Source organism: Notamacropus eugenii, chromosome 2, assembly GCF_028372415.1.
Source record: "Notamacropus eugenii isolate mMacEug1 chromosome 2, mMacEug1.pri_v2, whole genome shotgun sequence".
In the NCBI taxonomy this organism is placed as follows: domain Eukaryota; kingdom Metazoa; phylum Chordata; class Mammalia; order Diprotodontia; family Macropodidae; genus Notamacropus; species Notamacropus eugenii.
In genome coordinates this window covers 466,482,352-466,506,522 of record NC_092873.1, presented here as the reverse complement: position 1 = coordinate 466,506,522, position 24,171 = coordinate 466,482,352, and the positions used below count along the sequence as shown (strand labels likewise).

The window sequence follows — 24,171 nt, the reverse complement described above, 5'->3', positions numbered from 1 at the left end:
GGCAGGGGCTGTGGCTGCTCCCGGAACTGCCTGTGTTTGGGCTTCAGCTGGAAGGAAGAAGATGGCATGTTGCCCTAGCTGACACCAACTGCCAGTCTGCCCCAGTGAGCCAGCTCCTAGTGCGTAGGAGTCAGCAAGAGCTTCCCTCCCGCCCTGATAGCTGGCACTGAGTCTGTTGCCCTGGCAACACCAATCCCAGGCTGACGGAAGTGAGAGAGCAGTCCAGCCCACCAGCCAAGGCATTTCAGAGAGCCCGGAAAAGACCCAAGCCTAAAGAGGACCCAGCCGGCCCAGGGTGCCCTGATGCTCACTTTATCAGGCAGTCCCAGAAGACACTTGGGACATCCGGACCTTCCAGGCCACCAAGTGATGTTGTCCCGGGGGCCTGCTCTGTTTCTCTGCCTTTTCTTGCTGCTGCTGCCTGAGGCAGCTGGGGAGCATGGGGGAGAGACCTGGTGGGACAGACAGGGGCGCCCCATCGTCAAAAAGATGGGGAAGGGCCTGACTGACCGTGTGAAGGCGGTGACAACTCTCTCCAAAAAGTACTGGGCTTACCTCTCCTGCCAAGTGTGGCCCCAGGACTGTGATGAGGAAAAGGAAGCTGCCTCCAAGTCACTGGGTAAGACACGGCAGCCCCTTCACTCCCTTCCCCAGGCCTAGCAAGGCACCTCCTGATTAATAATTATAACGGATATCTACATGGAAGTGCTGATCTAGAGTTGGAAAATCCCTCAAAAGTCATCTAGTCCAGTCCTTCACATTTTACAGACAAGGGACCTGAGGTTTAGGGGACAATTAAATGACTCCTCCAAAATTACATAACTGATAAGCTTTAGTGGTGGGATTTGAACACAGGTCCCCTGGGTTCTAGACTAGAGTCAATACTCCTTCCCCCCTCTACTGCATGACCTCCCAGAGTTGTGGGATTTGCAAAGAGCTTTATGTACATTACTATATTCCTCAATAACACTGATAATATCACCTCCATTTTATAAATGAGGAAACTGAAGCTTACAAGTTTATGCCATTGGATCACAAATTTTCTTCTGGACTTGTCTGATCTGTTTATTTAAGTAACTTGCCCATGATGGCACATGGCTGGGAAATGTAGAGGCAGGCTTCCAATCCAGGTCTCCTTTGTCCTCAGAGACCTTCACTCTATCCCACTGCCTCCCTATGGACCCGATAAACCAGCAGATCCTGCCTGGTTCTGCTGCGACCTATTGTAACCAGGACCCACATAATCTCCTAGATGCTTGAGAGTCAAGACTTGGAGGGAGGGCTGGGATGTGAGGAACTGAACTGAATTTGTGTCCTGGCTACCCTAATTCCCTATAATCTGGGGTTGCCAAAGGATTATCAATAAGGACCAGATGAGCAGTGCCCTTCCTCCCTTCTTGGGTTCCATGGATCCATCCACATTCTATTCAGTTACTCAGCTATGCCATGTTGACTGTCAACATGGGTTTTCTTTCTCACCTCTCAGCCCGAAAGGGTGGACAATAGTTAGACCAGCCTCATATACAGTGGTTGGTGCTGAGCATTAGGGATATACTTTCCTTCCCCTTCCAACCCAATCTCTGGGTCTCTGTCCTTGAGAACTTCCCCAGTTCTCCACAAGGCACATTCCAACGCAATCTCTGGGTCTGCCTGAATCCTAGGGTTAAGTCAGGAGATATCCCTAAGAAATATTCAAATGGAGAGGCCTGACACACCCTGTTAGAGGTTTGTGAATCTCCCCCTGGGATGGCTGTACTCAGCCATGCACTCACTCATTTATTCCCTGGACTCTCATGGAGCCCATGATTTAGGAGAAATACAGGGAGTATAACAGAACAGCTAAATGGTGCAGTTTATAAAGGGTCAGGTTTGGAGTCAGGAAGACCTGAGTTCAAATCTGGCCTCAGAAACTTACTAGCCACAGCTAGTGACTGTGAGACTAGAGACAGGTGACTCCGGGGAAGTCATGTCACCCTGTTTGCTTTGGTTTCCTCATTTATAAAATGAGCTAGAGAAGGAAATGGCAAACCACTCTGAGTATCTTTGACAAGAAGACCCCAAAAGGTGTCACCAAGATTTGGATACAACTGAAAATGACTAAATAACCACCACAAAGGGGTATAAGGAAAAGCTTTGATCTAGCTCCGTCACTAACAAGCCATGTGACCTTGGTGAAGTCTCTTTACCTCTTTGGGCCTCAGTTTCTTTATCTGTAAAGTTGAGGAGGTTGGATGATGCAATTTCTAAGATCCTAAAATGATTCTGTTCTAAAACTCGAACCAAATCCTGTAACAACAAACACTGGAAAAATCCTCTGTCCAACGAAAAAGCTTCAGCAAATATCCATTTATTTCAAATTGTATTGAATACAACCAAATTTCAGTATGATAAAGGAACTGGCACAGGTCTTAGGATTTTATTATAATGAGATATAATATAGTAAAACAATGTTTATTTCCATCTGGGGTGGGCTACTTTGTGCCTCTGCTCATTAACATCTAACTGTCTGATACCTTGGGTATATTGACTAATCAATCCCTTCTCTGATGTGTTCACTGTGTGTGCAAGGAATTCTAGGGGAGTACCCACATGGAAGTAAAGGATGAGAACAGGGATGCCAGCTGGGTGTAAGGGGCTGTAGCTTGCTAGGTTCAAATGGGAAGTTTCAGTCAACCAACTGTTAAGAGAATGCCAATGAGGCAAAATCCAACTTTCTATTCCCTGGGGAATTTGAAGCTCCCAGTGATAGGGAGAAGGATTAAGTGGCTTTTAGTTCTCTAGGCTGGTGACCTTTATAGCACCTTTATCTCCCTGGGGTAGATGACTGGGCAGCTGTCCTGCTGGACCCACTGGGCTCCTCCTCAGAACAGAGTCAGCCTCACTACTACCCTGAGTTAGACAAGAGACCTTCAGAGGAAGAGAGTAATACAGGCAATCGTACAGGGACAAGAACACTGGGTTTGAATCCCAAAGTTGCCAAACCTGTGTAGCCTAGGACACCTCATTTAATAAATGGAAACAAATAAATGTGTTTTAAGCTTTTATTAGGTGCTAAGTACCTCACTGGAGCCCTGAGTAGCTAAGTAGCCCTTGCCCTCGAGGACCTTACATTCCAATTGAAGGAGACGATGGCCCTGGAAGGTTATGAGGAATGGATCCACTGTTGCTTGGTTGATATCCTTTCTAGGAGTGATGGTTATTGATTTGTTTATGGTTCTAGAACCAGAAAGGACATGGGAAAGGGGGAGATGAAGTGGAGCATGGCTTATATTTAGTGGGGGATGGGAAGTGAGCACCCAGTAAGAACAGAGGGGCAGCAGGATGGGAGTTCAGGGGGTAAAAGGAAATGGTTTCTTTTTTTAAAAAAAATAATTAATTTATTTGTTTTCAGTTTTCAACAATCACTTCCATAAGTCTTAAATTTTCTCCCTCTCCCTCTCCCCTCCCTCCCTGAGAAGGCATGCAATCTTCTATGGGTTCTATACATACATTCTTATTAGACACATGTTCATATTAGTCATTTTGCATAGAAGAATTAAATGAATGAAAGAAACCATAAGAAAAACCAAAACAAAACATAACACAAGAGAAAATAGTCTGCTTCATTCTGCATTCTGATTCCATAGTTCTTTCTCTGGATGTGGATGGCATTTTTCCTCAAAAGTCCTTTGGGAATATTTTAGGTGCTTGCATTGCTGTGAAAGGTTAAGTCTATAAGAAACAGCCCTCACACACTGTGGCTGATACTGAGTACAATGTTCTTCTGGTTCTGCTCATTTCACTCAGCATCAATTCATATAAGTCTTTACAGATTTTTCTGAAGTCCGACTGTTAGTCATTTCTTATAACACAATTCCACAAAATTCCATTACCTTCATATACCACAATTTGTTCAGCATTCTCTGAATTTCCGGTTCTTGGCCACCACAAAGAGAGCTGCCATAAATATTTTTGTACATGTAGAACCTTTTCCCATTTTTATAATCCCTTTGGGATATAGCCTTAAAAGTGATATATCTGGGTCAAAGGGTATGCATATTTTTGTAGCCCTTTGGGCATAGTTCCAAATTGCTCTCTAGAATGGCTGGATCAGCTCACAGCTCCACCAACAAGGAATTAGAGTTCCAACTCTCCCACATCTTCAACATTTATCATCTTCCTGTTTTGTCATGTTAGCCAATCTGATAGGTGTGATGTGGTACCTCAGAGTTGTTTTGACTTGCATCTCTCTTATCAATAGTGATTTAGAGCATTTTTTCATATGACTATAGACAACTTTAATTTCTTCCTCTGAAAACTGCCTGTTCATATACTTTGACCATTTATCAATTGGGGAATGAAAACAGTTTCTTAGTGGTATCATCTTCGGTTCTGTTTCTTTAACTGCAGAGTGAGACAAATGGACTAGATGATTTCCAAGGTCCCTTCTTCCTGTAAATCATATGATCAGTCTATGAAGCCTGTTCTCGGAAAGCCCCTGATACTCTGTTCACTAGCCATAGGGTGGTGCTAAGAGACAGAAACAACTTACACAAAAGAAGTTGAAGACTAAAGACTTCTTTGCTTCTTCCCAGGCTCCTGTGCTGCTGCTCTCACCCATTTTTTCTTTCTTCATACTCCTTCTCTAGGGTGGACCCTTCCCCTACTGGGCCAGCAATACCTAGATATCCTTTCCAACTGGTACTGTCACTTCAAGGAGTGCTGTGACAGGGGTGACTGCAGGATAATCAATAACATCACAGGTAAATTAGTAATAACAACAATGGCTCACATTCCTATGGCATTTTACAGATTTAAAAGTACTTTTGTGGGTTGAGTTTTGGAACAGAATCATCTTAGGATCTTAGAAATTGCATCATCCAACCTCCCCAACTTTACAGATACAGAAACTGAGGCCCAAAGAGGTAAAGGGACTTAATCAGGGTCACATGACTTGTAGGCATGCTATCAGCTTCATTTTATACATCTGGAAATCAGGCTCAGAGAAGGGTTAAATAGCTTGTCAGAGGTGAAGCCATTTGACTAAGGATACAGGATCAGTAAGTGAAGGAGCCTGGGTTTCAGCACCCATTTCTACAAATGAGATAATATTTGTAGAGTGCTTAACACAGTGCTTAGCACATAGTAGGCGCTTAATAAATGCTTGTACCCTTCGCTCTTCCACACTCTCAAGTTTAGCACTCTTGGAAAAACTTGTATACTGCATGGACGTAGGATACAGCAGTGGATAGATTGCTGGGCCTGGAGTCAGGCAGGCCTGAGTCCAAATCTGACCTCAAATACTTATTAACTATGTGACCCGGGAAAATCAATTAACCTGCCTCCCTCAGTTTCCTTAACTGTAAAATGGGAATAATAGTAGCACCTATCTCCCAAGGTTGTGAGGATCAAAGGAGATAGTATTTGTAAAGCTTTTAGTGTAGTGCCTGGCACATAGTAGGAGCTTAATAGATGCTTCTTTCCTTCCCTCCAAAGGAAGGGGCCTAGGGATCTGAAGTGATGGGAGGCCATCAAACTATTCACAAGCATTTGTTAAATAGCTACTTGTATCAGTAACTATTGCTAAGGCACCAGGGATTTAATGATTAAGAATGTAACAGTCCCTGTTTCATTCAAGTCAAGGAGCTTACATTCTTTTGTATGCATATTGATAGAAACTAAATACATACAAAGAAAATAAAATGATAGGAAAAGACACAAGGCCTAGCTGCTAGGGGTGTCAGGAATAGGTATCATGTAAGCTCTTTCAGATGAACTTTAGGAAGCCAGAGAGTCTAAGAGGCAGAATCCTCTAAGAGGAGAGTCTATTTGTGGGATGGGGGCAAAGCCTGTGCCAAAATCACCAGGACAGAAGATGGAATGTGATGGAGGCAGCTTAAACCACGATCAGACCACCCTGTTTTCTAGCCTGACCACATCAACCAATGCTGATTGAGCAGCCTGATGATGTGTGGGGCACCCCAGAAGCAGGGAAGCGTAGAAAAACAGGGGAGGTCAATGCTCCCAGGCCATTCACTGCTGTCAGGAAGGGACTGATGTGGAACACAGCTGAGAGTATTCTGAGCCCAAGCATTCTTTGTGAGCATCAAATGAAGGCACAAGATCCACCTAACCCATAATTTCTTAAATATTCAGAAATAGCATTTCTCTTAATGTTAGGTGAAGGGTCCCAGAAGCTAGGAATGGCTGTGCTATATTTCACTTCAAACTTGTGCTAATTTCAGATGAGTTTATAAGGAAAGTAAGCATGAAGTCCAAACCCACAAACATTTGCAGATTCTTACTGTAGGCATGACCCTGTGTGGGTGTGTTGGTCTAGTTTAGATTCTGCCCTTGCCCTCATGGAACTCGCTACCTCTTCTGGGCATGTGACAAACAGAGATATCACCACAACATGCATGATGCTTTTAGAGAGATGTAAGACTGCTCTAAGTCCTAGGATATTGGTCATGGCCATCATAAAAGCCTCCATGAGTAAGCCCATGAGTTGTACTTTATTGAATAAGCATAAATTCAATAGGGTGAATCTATCAGTCAATCAACAAATATTTATTTAGCATCTACTCTATGCCAGGCACAGTGCTGAGCACAGAGGGTTACAAACATAAAGAATGAAACAACCCTACTCATAAGGAATTTACCTTTAAATGAGAGACAAGTAAGTACAGAAAAATGTCGCACAAATATCAAGTTAATAGATCCATAACAGCTGAATACAGGGTAGTCTAGGAGGAAGGGCACTAGCAACTGCAGGAATCAGGAAAAGGTTTCATGTAGAAGACAGTGCCCAAGCTACAGCTTAAAGAAAGGGAGATGCCCTATGAGACAGAGGTAAGACAGCCCATGCTAGTCACGGGGATGGCCAAAACAAAGAGAAGGAAATGGGATGATATTGTGTCATGTGCTAGGAAGAGAGAGGCAGCCTTATTGGCTAGATCACAGAGTGTGGAAGGGGAGGGGCGTTTGGTGAAACTGGAAGCACAGGGTGCAGACCTAGGTTGTCCAGGGCTTTAAAAGTTGAACAGAAGAATTTAGATTGTATCCTGAAAAGAACAGAAGACAGTAGAGTTGAGTAGGGGAGTCACATTGTGATCAGATCTGTGCTTAAGGAAAATTACATTGGTAGCAGTCAGGAGGATGGACTGAAGTGGAGAGAGACTTGAGGCAAGAAGACCAATCACAAAGCTGTGTCAACAACTTAGATGAGAGGCAAGGAAAGCCTAAACTAAAATGGTAGCTATGTGAGTGGAGACAATGGGTCAGATGGAGAGATGTTGTGAAGACAGAAATTCCAAGTGGTCAAGAGGAAGAGAAAAGAAAAGCATAGGGAACACTGGAAGCAAAGGCAAGGAAGTGGAAAAGCTCATTTGGGGGGTGAACTATTTAGTTTGTCTGAAGGGGAGTAATAGGAAATTAGCCAGGATAGGTAGGATGGCAAGATGTTGGCATGCCAGCCGAAGTGCTTGAACTTTGTTAGGTGTTCATTAAGAGCTTACTGACAAGAGTGACATGAGCATGTAAAAAATGTTCATTTTGTCACATTGTTACGAAGGCTGGCTTGTATTTGCTTTGTATGTATTTTGTTTCAACTGATGGGTACATGTATAAGTTTCCTCCACAAGAAGGGACTTAAGGGCAGGGACTATTTCATTTTTGTCTCTGTATCACTTCCTTGCATAGTGCTTGGCATATGGAGAAGAAAGAATGAAGCAAAAAGATCTGTTGAAATAGATGCATGGATGGTAACAAATATCTATAATAGAATGATGGAAGTGAGAATGAAAAGGGAATGGAAATGAACTATATTTTGTAGATAGAATCTGAAGGACATGCCTTAGAACTGACTGCATGGATAGGAGATGAAAGGGAGAAAAAGAATCAAAGATAATCACTTGTATACAAATATACAGTTTGCAAACAGGAGAACCAGTCTTTGAACTGACCTCTCTCGACCTCAGGAGGGTATTCTGATACCTATATCCTTCCTGCATCTTGGCAGTTTTTGAGAATAACTGAGTTGATGCAGGTTTTGAGTGTCTTGAAAATGTGGTGGTCTTATTAGCTGGATGCACCTTTAACGTCTCCAGTGTCTTTAGTAACTGAACTAGGTGGGTCCAGTAACTGACCTAGGTGAGACACTAGCTTCTCAGCTTTCCCTAGTATGCCTTTCCTAAGGGATCCATGGCCAGTCAATCATGAAGGTTATTTGGTCTCTCTCAGGACCACAGCTTGTGAACAGCTCCTTCATTCAGCCTCCTCTCACCCCCTATTTTCTTCCTTTACTCAGGAATTTTGACCTGAGTGCTCCTTGTTCTCTGTGATGATGGTAGTGATAACATCAACAACATCTATTTATTAAGCACTGACTATGTACAGGGCCAGTGCTAGGTGCTAGGAAAAACACAAAAGTTTAGATGAGAAATATCTTCATGGAGTTTATGGTCTAGTAAAGAAGGGGATCTACTATCCAATAGCAACAATCTTGGAAGACAGATTGTGCAGGTAATATTATTCCCATATCACAGAAAGGAGTTTGGGGGAGGTGAGGGGACATGCCCAAAGTCACGTAGAAGTCTTTGGGAAAGACAAAAAGAAGTTTCCTCCACTACATGGTTACTGGCCCCTATCCTATAAAATATAAGGGCTGGAGTCGCTGAAAATCCTTCTCCATCGAAGAGCCCACAAATGAAACATTTCAGGAACTCTCTAAGATCTTGAAAGAAGGATATTTTATAGCATCCTTTAGTTTAAGGCAGAAGGTATCTATATTTCAGGCAGGAGTTTGGACTAACTGACCTGGTAAACCCCATCCAATTCTGAGACTTCACCAGTATAAATTTAGAGCTAGAAAAATACCATAAAGATCACCCAGTCCAACACCTTCATTTAAAAAATTAGGAGATTCAGGATCAGACAGATTAAATGTCCTGCCCAAAGGCGCATATGCAGCAAGTAATGAGACTAAGATTTGAACTGAACCCCACTGACTCCAAATCCAGGGCTCTTTCCACCATAATACACTATTCTGTCTCTACGTGCCCCTATTCAGCTCCTTGAGAGCACAGGCTGTGTCATCGTTCACATTTCTAGCCCCAGAAACCTCACAGGGACTTTCATGTAGTAGGCGCTTATCATGTTTATAAAATTCATTTGTTGATCAGTCAATAAATATTTATTAAGCACCGATACGCCAGGCATTCGTTAAGCTCTGGTGACACAAAGAAAGGCAAAGAAAACAATGGGCCCTGCTCTCAAGGAGCTCCAAATATGATGGGAGAGACAACCTGTAAAGAACTGTGGGCAAATAAGTTATATGCAAGATAAGTGGGAGATGATTGACAGAGGGAAGAACTAGAATTAAGGAGAATTGGGAAAGTGTGATGTCCCTTTTGCTACAATTTAGGCTCATTGGTCTTTGGGTTTATTCTCTGGTGTGACAAAGAATGACTGAACCCTAACATTCCCATATTTAAAAAAATGGAAGACTGGTCTTAGATTATCCTTTAATATAGTTGTATTACTTTGGGCCCTCCACCTAGTTATGTTACTGTGTAATGTCTGATGGATGTGTGTATGTGTGGGTGTGTATATATATATATATATATATATAGACTTTTTCCCTCTCCCCTTAGGCCTGGAGATAGACTTAAGCACCCGACTACACGGTCAGCACTTAGCCCACGAAGTGGTTCTGAAATCAGTAAAGGGCTTCCTCTCAGTGCCCCAGCCAGAGAAACCTCTAGTCCTGTCATTTCATGGCTGGTCTGGCACAGGCAAGAACTTTGTGGCTCGAATGCTGGCGGATCACCTCTACCGAGATGGGCTGGAGAGTGAGTGTGTTCAGGTGTTCATCTCCATGCTTCACTTCCCTCATCTGAAATATGTGGACACATACAAGGTGAGAAGCTCTGGAGGGTCTATGGAGAACATCCTCAGTGAAGAAGCCATGGTTATGGGAGAGTCCTATCCATGAACCTAGTCAGTTGTCACCTAGACTGAGGGGATCCTGCAGAAGATACTGCAGGGAAGCAGACAGGCTCTCAGAGGAGACTGAACATGTCAAAGACAGGATCAATCGGCAGCGGGAGGGTGAATTTTCTAATTTCAACAAGAACAAGAGGGGGGTTAACCTTTAAAAGAGATCAGAATTCACAGCTTTTCTCTATTTAAATGCGAGTATGGGGGCTGTGGGTCTTCAGAGAGGACAAGGAGGGCATCCTGTGCAGGCTAAACCTAGGGAGAGGACATCTCAGTTCCTCTGAATCCAGCAGAGAATGCAGTGGGATCACCATTTAAGCCCTGACCTTGTGCTGTTGCCAAACAACATAAGATACTGAGATTTGGAGCTAGAAAAGACCTTATAGGGCAACTGACCCAGCCGCCATCTTACAGAGGAGGAAAATAAAGGAAAGAGAGATGAAATGATTTGCCACACATTATCAAAAAACCTCCATAGGAATGAATGGTAAGCCATAGAATAATGGAGCATGAGAAGCAGACAGGCTTTTTCTGATGGTTAAAGTAAAAAAGGAAAGTGTGGTGTGGTGGACAGGAAGTTAGCCTGAGACCAGAAAGACATGGGTTCAAGTCTTGTCTCTAGTGAATAGTGGTCATGCAACCTCATGTAACTAATTTAACCTCTTTTTATACGAGGCAACTCTCTAAGACTATAAGTTGCAGCAAAAGCACCAAAATGCATTAGTAGAGGGAGTTTCTTCATCAGTATGACAAAGAATGCACAATGGCCACTGGGCACATAGTAGGCACATAATAAATGTTTATTGACTGATAATGAAATCACAGATCTACTTCTCTTCCCTATTCCAAAGTATCAAAGTACTGAGTGATAATGTCACCAATGAAATTGTTATCAAAAACCTTGAGGTTAATTCACAAAATCAGAGGAATATATAATAGTTTATTCTCAAAACATAAAGGATAAATTTTGACAAAATCTTCAGTAGGATATTTCAACAAACTTCCTCTAAAGTGTTACTCTGAGTTCTCATCAGGCCATGCAGATGACCTCAAAGTCTAAAGTAGCAGAGAATATGATCTGCCAGGTCTCATCAAGCTAGAAAAAAACTTGGCATCCTCAGCAAATGTCTGTTTGTCATCCAAGACCAGCTGGATAAAGTTTAGAGAGCTTTAATGTGAGGATGTTGGCAACCCAATGATGGTGGTTTTGGGGCCAGGAACACCTGTCTGCCAAGGTATTGATCTGGATCCATGGAGGGAGTCCTCACCCTGATGGAATCATGGATGTTATTCAAATTAAATCAAAAGTTAACATGAAGAACACTTGGTACAGGAGCTGAGAAATCACATTGTGGAGATAACCTAGAGATGAAGATTGACAGATCAGAGGGACCAGAAATTCTTGGGTGATAATTACTGAGAAATAATGGAGCATTGGGTCAAGGTTGGGTATGGAAGAAAGTGAAATCAGAATAGGACATATGTGGAAAGAATATTGGATTGGGAGTTGCCCAGGTATGAGTTTAAATTCCAATTCTCTCATTTTCTACCTGGGTGTTATTGGTCAAATTGACCTTTTGGGGCCTTAGATTCCTCATTTGTAAAGTGAAGGGTGCAAGACTTCAGAAGTCTTTTGCATCTCTAAATCTAGGATCCTGTTGCCTTCCCTGACATCATTGGAGAGTTATCCTCCTTTGGTTTTTAGTTTTGATTTTTAGAGTTTTTTCCTTTGAAATTGTTAAGGTAATTTCTTAGGAAACTCATAAAAAAAAGTGGGGGTGGGGAGAGGCACAATGGCGTAGTAGCTAGAACAAAATTTCTTAACATGGGGTCCATGGACCTGGGCATCTGTGGATAGATTTCAGGTGATCCATGAACGTCAGTTTCACTAACTTCTAATTAAAATTTAGCACTTCAATTATGAAGACATAACAAAACATCATTATGAGAGTCTATAGATTTCACCAAACTGTCAAAGGTGCCCATGACACACAAAAAGAAATCTTGGACTAGAGGGTCAGCCTTGATGTCAGGAAGATATGCATCTAAATCCTGCCTCTGATATGTGTTAGTTGTGGGACCATGGGCAGGTAAGTCACTGAACCCCTTGGTGCCCCAGCCAACTTTCTAACACCATGACACCCACTGTTATTGTGTATTTAATGGTGGAATAAAACCCTTCTCCCACCACCCATTCCCTCTAAGAGGAAATGGATTACTATTGAAACCTGCTAGTTTCAGTCTGAGCTTGTGTAGAAAAGTTTGCCTAGATAAATGGGGATGTTGCCTAGGTGACTCATCAGGTCATGGAGATGACCCTGGATTTTCAAAGCCTAGACTAGCAGAGAATATGGTCTGCCAAGTCTCATCAAGCTAGAAAAAAATGTTGGCATCCTCAACAAATGTCTGCTTGTTATCTAAGACCAGCTGGGTAAAGTTTAGAGAGCTTTAATGTGAGAGTGTTGGCAACCCAATGATGGTGGTTTTGGGTCCAGGAAGACCAGTTTGCCGAGGTGTTGATCTGGTGTTATCAATACCCTCACCTCAAAATTGTGCCCCATCATACAGAAACTAAAGACCTCATTAATCAATTAGGTGATGCTGGATTACATCTAGGATTCTTCAAATTCATTATGGAATAATGGATCAAACAGACAAGCGGAGCAGCTCTGCAGCGCAGCTCAGGGCTTTTGACAACATTCTACAAGCTTTTATTAAGTTTTATGTTGAACACTGTGCTGAGCTCTGGGGAAGGTACATGGTATAAGTGCTGCATAAGTACATGGTGCCTGCCCTTATCATCTAATAGGATGTAATAACATATTTAAATTATTTCATGCTTTAATAAACACAATCTAAATGTGGGTAGCATTTTATCCACAGTAACCCTGAAGGCAACTGAGGTGCAAAGAGAAATAGTTCATTTATAATCACACATTTAGGAAAAGGATCATCATCAATTTCTATCTTAGAGTAGCTCTAACCATTAAAAAGTTCTTTCTACTGAGTTAAAGTCTACCTCCTTGTAACTGCCACTCACTGGTCCTCGTTCTCACCTCTGCAGGTACATGTAAGAAAAATAAACATCTTTTCTACATGACAACCCTTGAAATATTCAAGGACAGTGAATGAGCATCACCCCCTGCTCCCCACCAAGTTTTCTCTTGTCTAAGACTACAGGGCTGAGCTCTGCAGCTGATGCATTCGTGTACACCCGTGAGCACATACGTTGGTGGTGTTATGTGTGTGAATAGAAGGGCATGCTCTGTGTATGGTGGTTAGAAGGGAAAAGAACTCTGTACTTTGTAAATAATTGAAATAATTCCAGGTAAGGTGAAGATTTCCAGGCACCCTCAATATTCTCTACTCACCACTGTGTTTTGGAAAGGGCTTCTTTTTGGAGCTAAAGAAAGATAGATTTGTCCATAAAATCAAGGTGATTTTTTTCGGTGTGGGCATTCCTTCCATGATCACAGATCAAAACCCCTCCAGGACTTAAGAGATGGTCTTTCTTAGAGAGTTGCTATGATTGAAGAATTCATTACCTTGTGGCCAAGCCAGTCATGAGTTCCTTGTGTCCTCAGAAGATAGATATATAGTCTGTCTATATGTTACCGCCATACTGGAAGCTGTTCTAGCTTGTTAGGAGCTGACAGAATCTGAATACTTGATGACAGAGTCCTTGGGAACCTAGGGTCCCCTCTGCACCACCAGGGGCCCTTGGAGAAGGATTTCAGTGGAGTCATCCACTGAATATAGTAGCTAGCATTTCTATAGCACTGACAGGTTTGCTACATCACTTATCTTCACAAAAACCACCTGAGGCAGGTGTTGTTATTAGCTTCATTTTATAGATGAGGAAAAACTGAGGCATTCTGAGATTAAGTGACTTGCCTGGGATCCCACAACTACTAAATTTCTGAGGCAGGATTTTCCTTGGGTCTTTCAGGCTCTTAAGTCCAGCATCATTATACCACCTAGCTGCCTCTAGTAATCTATTTACATCAGTAATTGGTAAGAATTCACCACACATAGCTTAGCATAATGATACATTACTTTCATCTCTTTACAGCTTCTGGAATATTCTCAGCTGGAACATTTACTCTGGGGACCATCTAAGAGGCTCCTGCCCCTCAGGTCACTCCCAATAGCACCAGATGTTCTTGGAGAAAAGACACTCCCATCATTCCAAACTTCTCAGTACCCAGGATAATGGCTAGCATTTAGATAGCACTTTAAAATTTGCAAAACCCTTTACAAATCTTTTCTCATTTTATCCTTACAACAACTCCAGGATGCAGGCACTGTCTTTATTCCCATTTTACAGTTAAGGAAAATGGAACAGAGAGATGTTAAATGACTTTTCTAGGAAGAATTTGAACTCAGGTCTTTCTGATTCTGGGTCCAGCACTCTATATCCAACCCAACGCCTAGCTGGCTGCCTTTAATGTCTCACCCTGGTCTCGCATTTATCTCTGTGCAGGAAAAGCTGATGGAACAGGTGAGTGACACAGTGCAGCGCTGTGGCCAAGCCCTGTTTGTCTTTGATGAGGCTGAGAAACTACCCCCAAGTCTGCTGGAGACTCTGAAACCATTGCTGGATCACTATGATACCATCAGGGAGGTCGATTACCGGAGAGCCATCTTCCTTTTCCTCAGGTAAGAACAGGGGAACAAGAGAACAGAGGGGCCAAAGTATAAGCCAAGCACCCACACTCCTTTCACCCTGATTTCTGGGTATTCACATACGGTCAGTTTTGGAGCTTTTCTGATGGAACTGGGTTTGTCATGTGTGGTATAGGGCTGTACCACCAACACATGGAGCTCTTGACTCTATTTTCCCAAGCTGTTTTCCAGTTGTGTCATGGGTTGCTTTTTCCCTGAAACTAGAGTATAAGAGACACAGTCATAAGGATGTCACATCTTCCCTACTGTGTCTAAGAGTCTTGGACACATGGTACTCAATAAATAAATACCGGTTGGTTTATGGAATAACTACTACGCTGAAAGCTAATGAATGAGAAAGGAGGATGTAACTCCAACTTTTGAGTAGGCAAAGGGATATTCATCTGAGAAGTGTATATAACTGTTCTATTTCCAGTGACAAGATGGGAACGAATTTAAAATAATTATAGGCAGGCAGAACTTTTGAGTTAGGTATCAGAAAAGAATGGCTCCAGCTGTGAGAAGGGTAAAACCCTAAACTGTATTACTAAAGAAGGCTGAGTAATCTTCTTAGATTTAAAGAAAAATTGTTAGCTGGCTGCTTTCTAAAATTATCTGAATACAGGAAGATGTACTAGATAACTCTGCAAGAAGGCTTCCTATGTCATCTAGCACCTCTTCTATGCAGGGGCTAAAGAAGAATTTATCCCCATTTTAAGGAAAGGTAAATCGAGGTACAGCAAGGTGAGGCCATTTGGCAACATTTCTTTGTCCACTAAATGACTTTTCCATGTCACACTTGAACATTAAGAAGATAGCATCCACTGGGGAGGAGATAAGAATTCCAGGGAACTTAAAGGAATGCCTTTCCACAGGCTCTTCTCATCAAACTATAGAGAGAGAGACAGCTCCTCTCTAGGTGGAAAACTCTGAAGTGGATGCACTTCGGTGCATGTCTTCATTGAAGAGGAGAACTCAGGAGCTGACCTGGCCTCATAAAATGATTCCTCAAAAATCCTCCACCATGACTTCCTGACTAACTTACTTGGGAGGGACTACATATTATTCATTCATTCATTGCAGAAATTTCTCTCCTCTTGATATTCTCTTCCTTCCCATAGCTCTAGGCCCACATTTACTCTCCATATTCATTAAAAATGATAACTGCTACTTCTGCTTTCCTTCTCTCTTCTCCTTTCACCCCTGACCCCAATTCTTCTTCATTCACTCATCATGTCAGAGTAAGAAGTTAAGAGACTTTTTGATCTGTTTCTCAAATCAAATTATACTTAGGATGTGGAAAACGAAAGAGAGTTTTGTTTTGTTTTTTTCTTTTATCCAATGTGTTGTGACTCTCTTTAAGGGTTAGTCAACAAGCATTCATATATCATCCCTATCTTCAAGGAGCTCATTCTCAAGAGGTAGGGAGGAGAGAGCCTAGGATGGGAGGAGCAAGACCCAGGGAGAGGGAGGAAGAGAAGGGATCACATTTAAGTTTTTGAGTCGTAAGGCCATTTGGTCACCAAAACTTCACAAATTAGTAAAAATTGCAACAAGTAGCTGGCAAGCATTTTTCTAGACAGCCCTCACCTTTTATGTCCTCTTTTCTAGACTGGTAAGACAGACTCAGTCTTTCTTACTCCTCTTGTTTTATTTGGTTGGATGACTATATCTGTACTTCATCTGTTGGGAAATCACTTGTACTCACCCACTGGCCTTTGATTTGTATAAGTTTCATAATGGCACAGAGGTCAGACTGTGAGATTTTTCAGATAAAAGTTTGCTTTTGTAATATTTGGGTCACTGACCTCATTCAATGTGCCCTTCTCCCAAAGCCATCTCCTGTCTGCCCAAATCAGCACCTTTCCCCCACTGACCTGTCTTCTTTGAGATTGCCCAGGTCTTTGTACTCTTGGACAAGCTTTGAAAGAGACAACCTTGAGTCCCTGGGAGAAAGATGCCAACAAGAAAAGATTTTCTGGTTTAAAGTCTAACTTAATGGTGATAATTTGGTGACACCTCCCACCCTCAGCCCACAACTAAGTCAACCATTCAGTTCACCATATTTACTGAATCATCTGGATAGAGAGCACTGAATTTGGTGATGTGTGTGAAGATACCGAAGGTAGTAAAAAGTAACTTTTCTCTCATAGAATTGCCAGGAAGTGACTTTAAAATAAACAGAAACCCAAAATCTAATAGATTTAGAACTATGTGCACAAATTGGAAGGGAATAGGAATCCTGCTCTAGCTGTAGCTGATTGGGCATAATCATGTGGAAAGAGTCTTTCATGATGGTTAAAGGAAGCCTTTCCACATACTGTAGGTAGTTAGGGATTGTGTGCATTCTCATCCACCTCCATTTTCAAGTGCAATTAATGGAAAGTCTCTAAGCCATCTCTGTAAGGCCTATAGAAGACATGGTAGGTAAGAGGTTAGTAGAAGGCTAGGTGCCAGACAGCTGCTTTAATACTTCATCAAATATAAGGATTACATCTTCCCCAGCATCCTTCTGATCCCATTAGGGATTATCTGAATGCCTGCTGATTCTTGCTAAAAGTTTAGGATCTGCTTTCAAGGATCCTAAACAAAAGGGTGGAATACCGTTAGATTCTGTATGGGTAAAATGTTCACAAACAGACCCTGAAGGGGTTTGGTGCTTTTATCTAAAAAACTTTTTGTTTGTATGAAAAGCAAATACACAGAGAATGCTTGTCACCAGTGTATTAGCCTTTTATTGGAGGAGAGGAATAGGAAAAGGAATTAGATACAGGATTTCATTAGTAGAGAGAATGCTCTCTCTGTCTCTCTTTCTCTCTCTCCCTCCTTTCCTCCCTTCCTCCTTCTCTCTGTCTAGTATAGATCAGCACCTTCTCTACAGCTTCTAGTCTTAGAGTTCCCCAGAGGTCCAAGAGGTTAAGTAACTTGTCAAGGCTCACTGAGACAGCCAGTCAGAGGCAGGACATGAACACAGGTCTTCCTACCTTCTAGAAGGGCTCCCTAATGCACTATGACAAGCTACCTTTCTTTACTGTAGGAAATTTATTAGTCCTGAAAACTCCCAAGCTTGTACTTGTTCATGGAGGTGGAGGAAGTTTCCTGATTCAGTTCCCAATGGTTACTTTCCTGATGGAAGCTGCTCAGTAGGCTTAGGGGCTATAGAGCTAATAAGGAAACGTAACTGTACTTACCTGTAAGAGCAACTATTTGAAGAAAATGGTGGTGAGCTCTTTTCTATTTGGACAGGGGTAAAAGAGAAATATTTTAATTTATGGTCGGAAGAAGACTAGTAGAAAGTTGTAGGTCAAAGGTTAGGACCCTCAATTATCAATTTTACCATAAATTAAGTCATATTCCATTAGGTGAGTGGTTGACCTCAGTCTATACAACACTAACATGGAAATACCACCATGTAGTTCACAGAGATGGTATGAGAATTAAGTGAGGTCTGGAAAAAGTATTAGGCATACAAACTACTTGAGAGTGGGGAAATTCTTTCCCTAGAGATCTTTATGAAAAGCATAGACATTCATCTGTATTACATGAAACAAGGATGTGAGCTGGAGAAGACTTCCAGAAGTGACTTTCTATCCTCCAATTTTTTTTTGACTCAGAACCCCAAATATTTAGATAGGTTACACTAGATAAGACTGAATGGTCCCTTTGTACTATAAATACAGTGGTAGTTGAAAGTGATATTCAAGAGGACAGTCTCTCCACTGATGAAATGGGGTAAAGTTCAGAATTAGCTTAAGAAATACTTGCTGTGAATAAAGTATGGGGTTAGGAATGAGAGATCTTAGTGATCATCTAAACCAACCCCTTATGTTACAAAACAGGAAACTAAGGTAACAATCTGATCGGTCAATAAACATTTATGAAGTGCCTATTATGTGCTAGGCCAGGCCTGCACAACATATGGCCCACCAAAGAATTTCAGGCAGCCCACAATAAATGCAGGGTTGCCACTGCACACTCTCGTTTGCCACGCGCCCCAGCACCAAGCATTGTCAGACTAACCATTTGTGCAGACTAACCTATCTGCATCCAAAGAAGTTTACAAGTTGTGTGCGTGTGTGCTAGGCACTGTGCTAACTGCTGGGGATACAAAAAGAGACAAGAGATTGCTTCTGCCCTCAAGGAGCTTACACTGAAACAAGACAACAAGTCAACAAATGTGCACAAACATATCATTGACAGGATAAATAAGAAACAACAGAGGAAAGGCAATAAAATTAAGAGGGATTGAGAAAGGTTTCCCAAAGATGAGCTGTTACATGAACAAAACACTCCATCTCTCAACTGTGGGCATTCTCTCTGGCTGTCCCTCATGCCTGGAATGATCTCCCCTCATCTCTGCTTACTGGCTTTCCTAGATTCCTTCAAGTCCCGACTAAAAACTCATCTATAAGAATAGAGGAGGCTCATTCAAGAGAGGCTGCAAAGCAGAAACTGACCATCCCTGGAAGCATGTGTGTGAGGGGAGTGAGAGATGGGGAAGAGTCAAGGATGATGCCTAGGTTGCAAGCTTGAGGGACTTTATAGTAAAAGGGAAGTTGGGGTAGGGGGGGAAGGGTTAGGAGGCAAGATGAGTTTGGTTTTGGACATACTGAGTTTAAGATGTCTACTGGACCTCCAGTTTGGAGATGCAAGATTGGGGGGTCAGTAAAGAGGTTAGTACAGGGATAAGTATATTTGAGAACTGTCAACCTAGTAACTGAATTCATGGAACCTAATGAGATCACCAAGTGAGGTAGTGTAAAGAAAGAAGAGAAGAGGTCTAGGACACAACTCTTTGGGACACCTACAGTTAGAGGGCATGAGCTGGATGGAGATCCAGCAAAGAAGACTGAGAAACAATGGTTTAAAAGACAGGAGGAGAACCATGAGAGAGTGGTGTACTGAAAACCAAGAGAAAAACGTAAATCAGGGAGTGATCAACAAGGTCAAAGGAGGCAGAGTGACCAAGAAGAACGATGACTGATAAACGACCACTGGATTTGGTGATTAAGATTTGGCCATTTTAGAGAGAGTAATTTCAGTGGAACAGTGAGGTTAATAAGAGAGTGACAGGGAAGAAAGTGGACAGCCTTTTTCAGGAGTTTTGTCCACAGAGGGTAAAAGAGATATAAGATGATAGTTAGCGGGATGGAAGGATCAAGTTTTTTTCAGGGTAAGGGAGACATTGGCATGTTTGTAGTCAGTAGAGAAAAAGCCATGACAGTCATTTACAATGAGAGGAAAGGTAAAGAAGGTCTAAGGTATTTATTTCTGGGGGAAAAAAATAAAGCCTAGAGATACTGTAAAATCAAGATAATACTAGCTTCGTGGAAAGATGAACTGGGCTTGGGAACTGAGAGATATGGAACCACAGGATTACTTGGATTTGGGTTCCAGTACTATTACTTATTATTACTACTTATTACTACTACTTACTAGCTTTGTTAACATTGTGAAAATCACGGAAACTTCTTGAAACTCAGTTTTCTGATCCATAATATGGAGATAACATCCTCTGTGAAGTTTAGATATGTTCAGAGAATGTAGGATAATAAGTTTATAACTAGAAGGGACTACATTATAAGTCACCTAGTCCAACATCCCTCTTTTTACAGATGAGAAAACTTAGGCCCAGAGGTGAAGTGATTTGGACCTAATTTCTTCAACTCCAAATTCAGTGTGCACCATATAAACATAGCCATACTAATCAAAATTTTTAAAAAATAAGTAAACTTTGAAACAACCAGCGGACTATATAATTCTCCTGAGGGTAGATGGGAGAGATTCTGGGCAGAAGTTTGTGCTGTACTGTCATCTGGATACCCTCCAATTAAGGGAGATAGACATGTCTAAAACTGAGTTCACTTTCTATGGGTAATTATACTACAGGGCATTCACTTGGCTATGTAAAAGGGTTGGCTTTTCACCTGATGATTGATTATGTATTCCCTGTGTATATAGATAACGAGAAGTTGCAATCCCTTTTCAGAGGAGTCTGCCCATAAGTCAAGTGAGCTGGCACAGGGTGAGGAGTTGAGCAAGAGCTTTAGTAAACAGGAAAAAAAGGGCAACTGGAGCTATGCAAATAGTAGTATGTAGTTAGAGGTTCTAGCCATTTCTTTGTAACCCATACATGCAACACCTAACACCCATGGGTGCTCAAGAGCTAGATTAATGCTTAGAATAGTCACATTGGCCTCCTGGGGCACAGAGATATTTGACCAGGGCATGAACCATTAAATCACAGAACTTTAAACAGGATGAGAAAGGTTAAGTGACTGATCCCAAATCACATGGTATAGATGGTAGCAACTAGAAAACTAGTAACTAGATGTGAATCTGGGTCATCTGTTGTCAAACCCTGCTGATGCCAACGTGCTGAGGTCTGCTTGTTGCGGCTTTGGCAAAGGGAGAGGGGAAGAGAAAGGAGAAGGAAGAAGGAAGTAGGTTAAGGGCTCATGTTTTATGTCTGTAGGGGTCATAAAGGATTCACCCAAGAAGTAGATTAATAATATCCAAAGATAATGCCCAAGACTTAAATTAAACAAGAGGGTTGTCCTTCCTACTATTTCTCAAACAGCTCCTAGGATTTGCAAATATTGTCAATATTTAAAAAATACATTTTTATTAATGCCTTTTGTTTTTATATCGTAGTAATTTCTGGGTGGAAAAAAAGACTTCTACCCACCTCCAAATTAAACTCTTCTTATAACAAAGAAAAAACATTTGAACATTAACACTGGATATAATGATTACACCTGACAATTGTATATACCATTTTATTCTAGCAATCTCCTGTCTCTCTGCCACAAGCTTTATTAGATCATTTGTCTTCCAAGACCATTTTTGGTTTTTCAGTTACTTAGAGTTTAACATCATCTTAGGAATCTTTTCATTCACCATGGTGTAGTCTCTATGTCTATGTTGTTCTTATGAAACTGCTTATTTCGTCTCATCATTGATGCTTATCTGCATCAATTCATACAAATCTTTACATGTTTCTTGGAATTACTCATTTTCTTACTATACAACCATATTCCATTATATCTATAAACCAAACCATTCTCCAACCAACAGACACCAACTCTGTTTCTAGTTGTTTGCTACCACAAAAGGTGATGCTACAAATATTTTGGTACCTTTCTGTCTTTTACTCCTTTAGGATATTTGCCCAATAATGGGATCACTGGGTCAAGGGTACTGACAGTTTGCTCACATTTCTTGTGTAATTCCAAACTGCCCTCCAGAACAGTTGGTCTAACCCACAGTGCCAACAATATCTTTTGACAACCAACAGTGTTCCACTTGGGCTTCAGCTTTGCCAATTTGTGGGGTATAAAAGCCAGGCAAAAAGAGAATCTGCTCTCAAGGAGCTCACAATCTGGTTGTGGGAATTACATGCAAACAACTATGTATCAAAATGATTTGTTTTCATTTGAATGTCTCTTACAATATGCCATTTGGAACATATTTCCAAAGAGTTTGAAATTTTTCTTTTGACAATTTATCTAGTAGGGAGTGACCATACTTGTTTGCATATAGTCTCCCCCATTAGACTGGGGGCTCCTTGGGACTGTTGTACCTTCCTCTGTATTCCCAGCACAGTGCCTGACACATAGTGGACACTTAATCAATGCCTGTTGACATCAGCACCAGTGCTAAATGTATGATCTTATCATCTGCCCCTAGCGTCATACAGAGCCTTGAACTTGTTAGGTCCTGGCTGCTCCAATGCTACTTAGTTGATGTAGTAACATCCTCCTCTCCTCAACTTCTGGTTTAGAAAAGGATTTCCTGGGGAAGGATTTGACTCTGTCATGCCCTCCCCCCAAACAAATGTACTATTTTGTTGGAAGGTGTTTTGGTACAGAAAAAGGAAAAATAACAAGCCCCTTCATGCCTTTCCAGTAACCTTGGGGGGAACACCATCAATGAAGTGGTCCTGAGTTGGCTTAAGGCAGGACGGCCCAGGGAAGAAATCACAATGGAGGACCTGGAGCCCTACCTCCACGCTGAGATTCTCAAGTCCACAGGTAAGCAGCCCAAACCAAAGTCAGCCAAAGCACAGGCCTCCCTTGAAGGCAGCCAAGGGGGTAGCTAGGCAGGCCTTGTGATAATGGATGTGGGAGGAAGATGGCTACTAAATGATGATCTTGCTATGCCACTGTGGGAAAGTTTGAATTTTCCACTTCCTTGACCTGATCTTTCCCAGAATTGTATGAGTGTATATGGGGGGAAGGAGAGTGAGTGGATATGCGGGAAGTTGAACTTCTCTAAGTTCAGCTTAGTTTCTCTAACATGAATTTGAGACAATGGCCCCCGAGGTCTTTTGAGGTGAAGGTCCTTTCTCTTCTACAACACACAGAGGGAGAAATTGACCCAGAGCATTTTGGCAAAGGTTATGCGATTTTTAAACAAAAGCAGTAATCCTGTCCCTGGCCTCCTGAAAGTTTTGGTGGTATAGGACACCGTGGTGAGGGTTTCTGACATTGGGTCTTGTTTGCAGACAGCAACTTCGGTCACAGCCGACTTGTGAAGGAAAACCTGATTGACTTCTTTGTCCCCTTCTTGCCACTCGAGTACCATCACGTCAAACTGTGTGCTCGAGATGCTTTCCTGAGCCGGGACCTTGACTACACTGAGGAGGCACTGGACAAAGTTGCCAAGATGATGGTGTATGTACCCAAGAAAGAGAAACTCTTCTCTGCTCAAGGCTGTAAGTCCATTTCTCAGAGAATCAACCTCTTCCTGCCTTGAGGATCACCTTAGAGGACTGCATGAGAGCAGAGGGAGCCTGTGGTTTACCTCTCCACTGACCAAAAGGCCTCCTAGGAACATCACTTGACACCCTCTCACAGGGATATCAGTGATGGAACTCTTTTACCTTGGGGCTTTTGTAGGGCAGGAAGAAAAGCTTGAGTTCTAGCAATTATATATCTGTGGGGTGTCTAAAGAAGGGTTATTTGCCAGTCATTAAAATTATTTTGGTGCCTTTTAGGGGAACCTTCCATGGAGTGAACAGTGGCTGCTGGACAGTGCGAGGGGAAGGTTTGTACATAAGGAAGGACAATGAGTAAAGTGAAAAGCTGGGGCGTTTAAAGTCGAAGTGAATCCTCTTTGTATGGCTCTTAAAGAAGCCCAGAGCAAGAGGAAAATGAGATTTACTTAAATAGGAGTTAAGAGCCTCTTTGCTTCCAATGTTTTCTTGGAATATCCCAGTATGTCAGGAAGAGAAAGTGAGACAGAGCTTTCGTCAGCATAGGGAAGGTCTAACTTCCAGGGAAACATTATTACAGTTTTCTATTGCTTAGATTTTTAAAAGGAAATTAACTTTAAAAAAAGAAGTTGGGGGGAGGAAGAGGGAGAGAGAATTTGTTAGATATGTATTAAAATTTTATATTTTCCTAAAACCCTTTTGTGTGATTTCTTGCAAAGGTGAAATGCGAGGCCCTGCTAAAGGGAGGCCAATCAGTACACACTGAATTGGTTCTGATAGTTCAATGAAAAGACAGATAATGATTTGGGAGG

The 24,171-nt window shown here is 41.9% G+C and overlaps 1 protein-coding gene across 1 annotated transcript; it reads left to right on the top strand.

Moving 5' to 3' along the window:
- On the top strand, positions 1-24,053 carry TOR3A (torsin family 3 member A). Its single transcript, XM_072648536.1, has 6 exons — positions 1-619; positions 4,629-4,742; positions 9,633-9,898; positions 14,462-14,637; positions 22,552-22,676; positions 23,150-24,053. Exons 1-6 carry the CDS (start codon positions 304-306, stop codon positions 23,398-23,400), a joined length of 1,248 nt encoding a protein of 415 aa, XP_072504637.1. The 5' UTR covers positions 1-303; the 3' UTR covers positions 23,401-24,053.
- The last annotated feature ends 118 nt before the right edge of the window (positions 24,054-24,171 follow it).

Bases quoted from the DNA above. Each gene is read 5' to 3' on its own strand.
- TOR3A (XM_072648536.1), top strand. From the start codon at position 304: ATGCTCACTTTATCAGGCAGTCCCAGAAGACACTTGGGACATCCGGAC. The intron at 620-4,628 runs GTAAGACACGGC...CTCCTTCTCTAG, and splicing joins AGCTGCCTCCAAGTCACTGG to GGTGGACCCTTCCCCTACTG. The intron at 4,743-9,632 runs GTAAATTAGTAA...CTCTCCCCTTAG, and splicing joins GATAATCAATAACATCACAG to GCCTGGAGATAGACTTAAGC.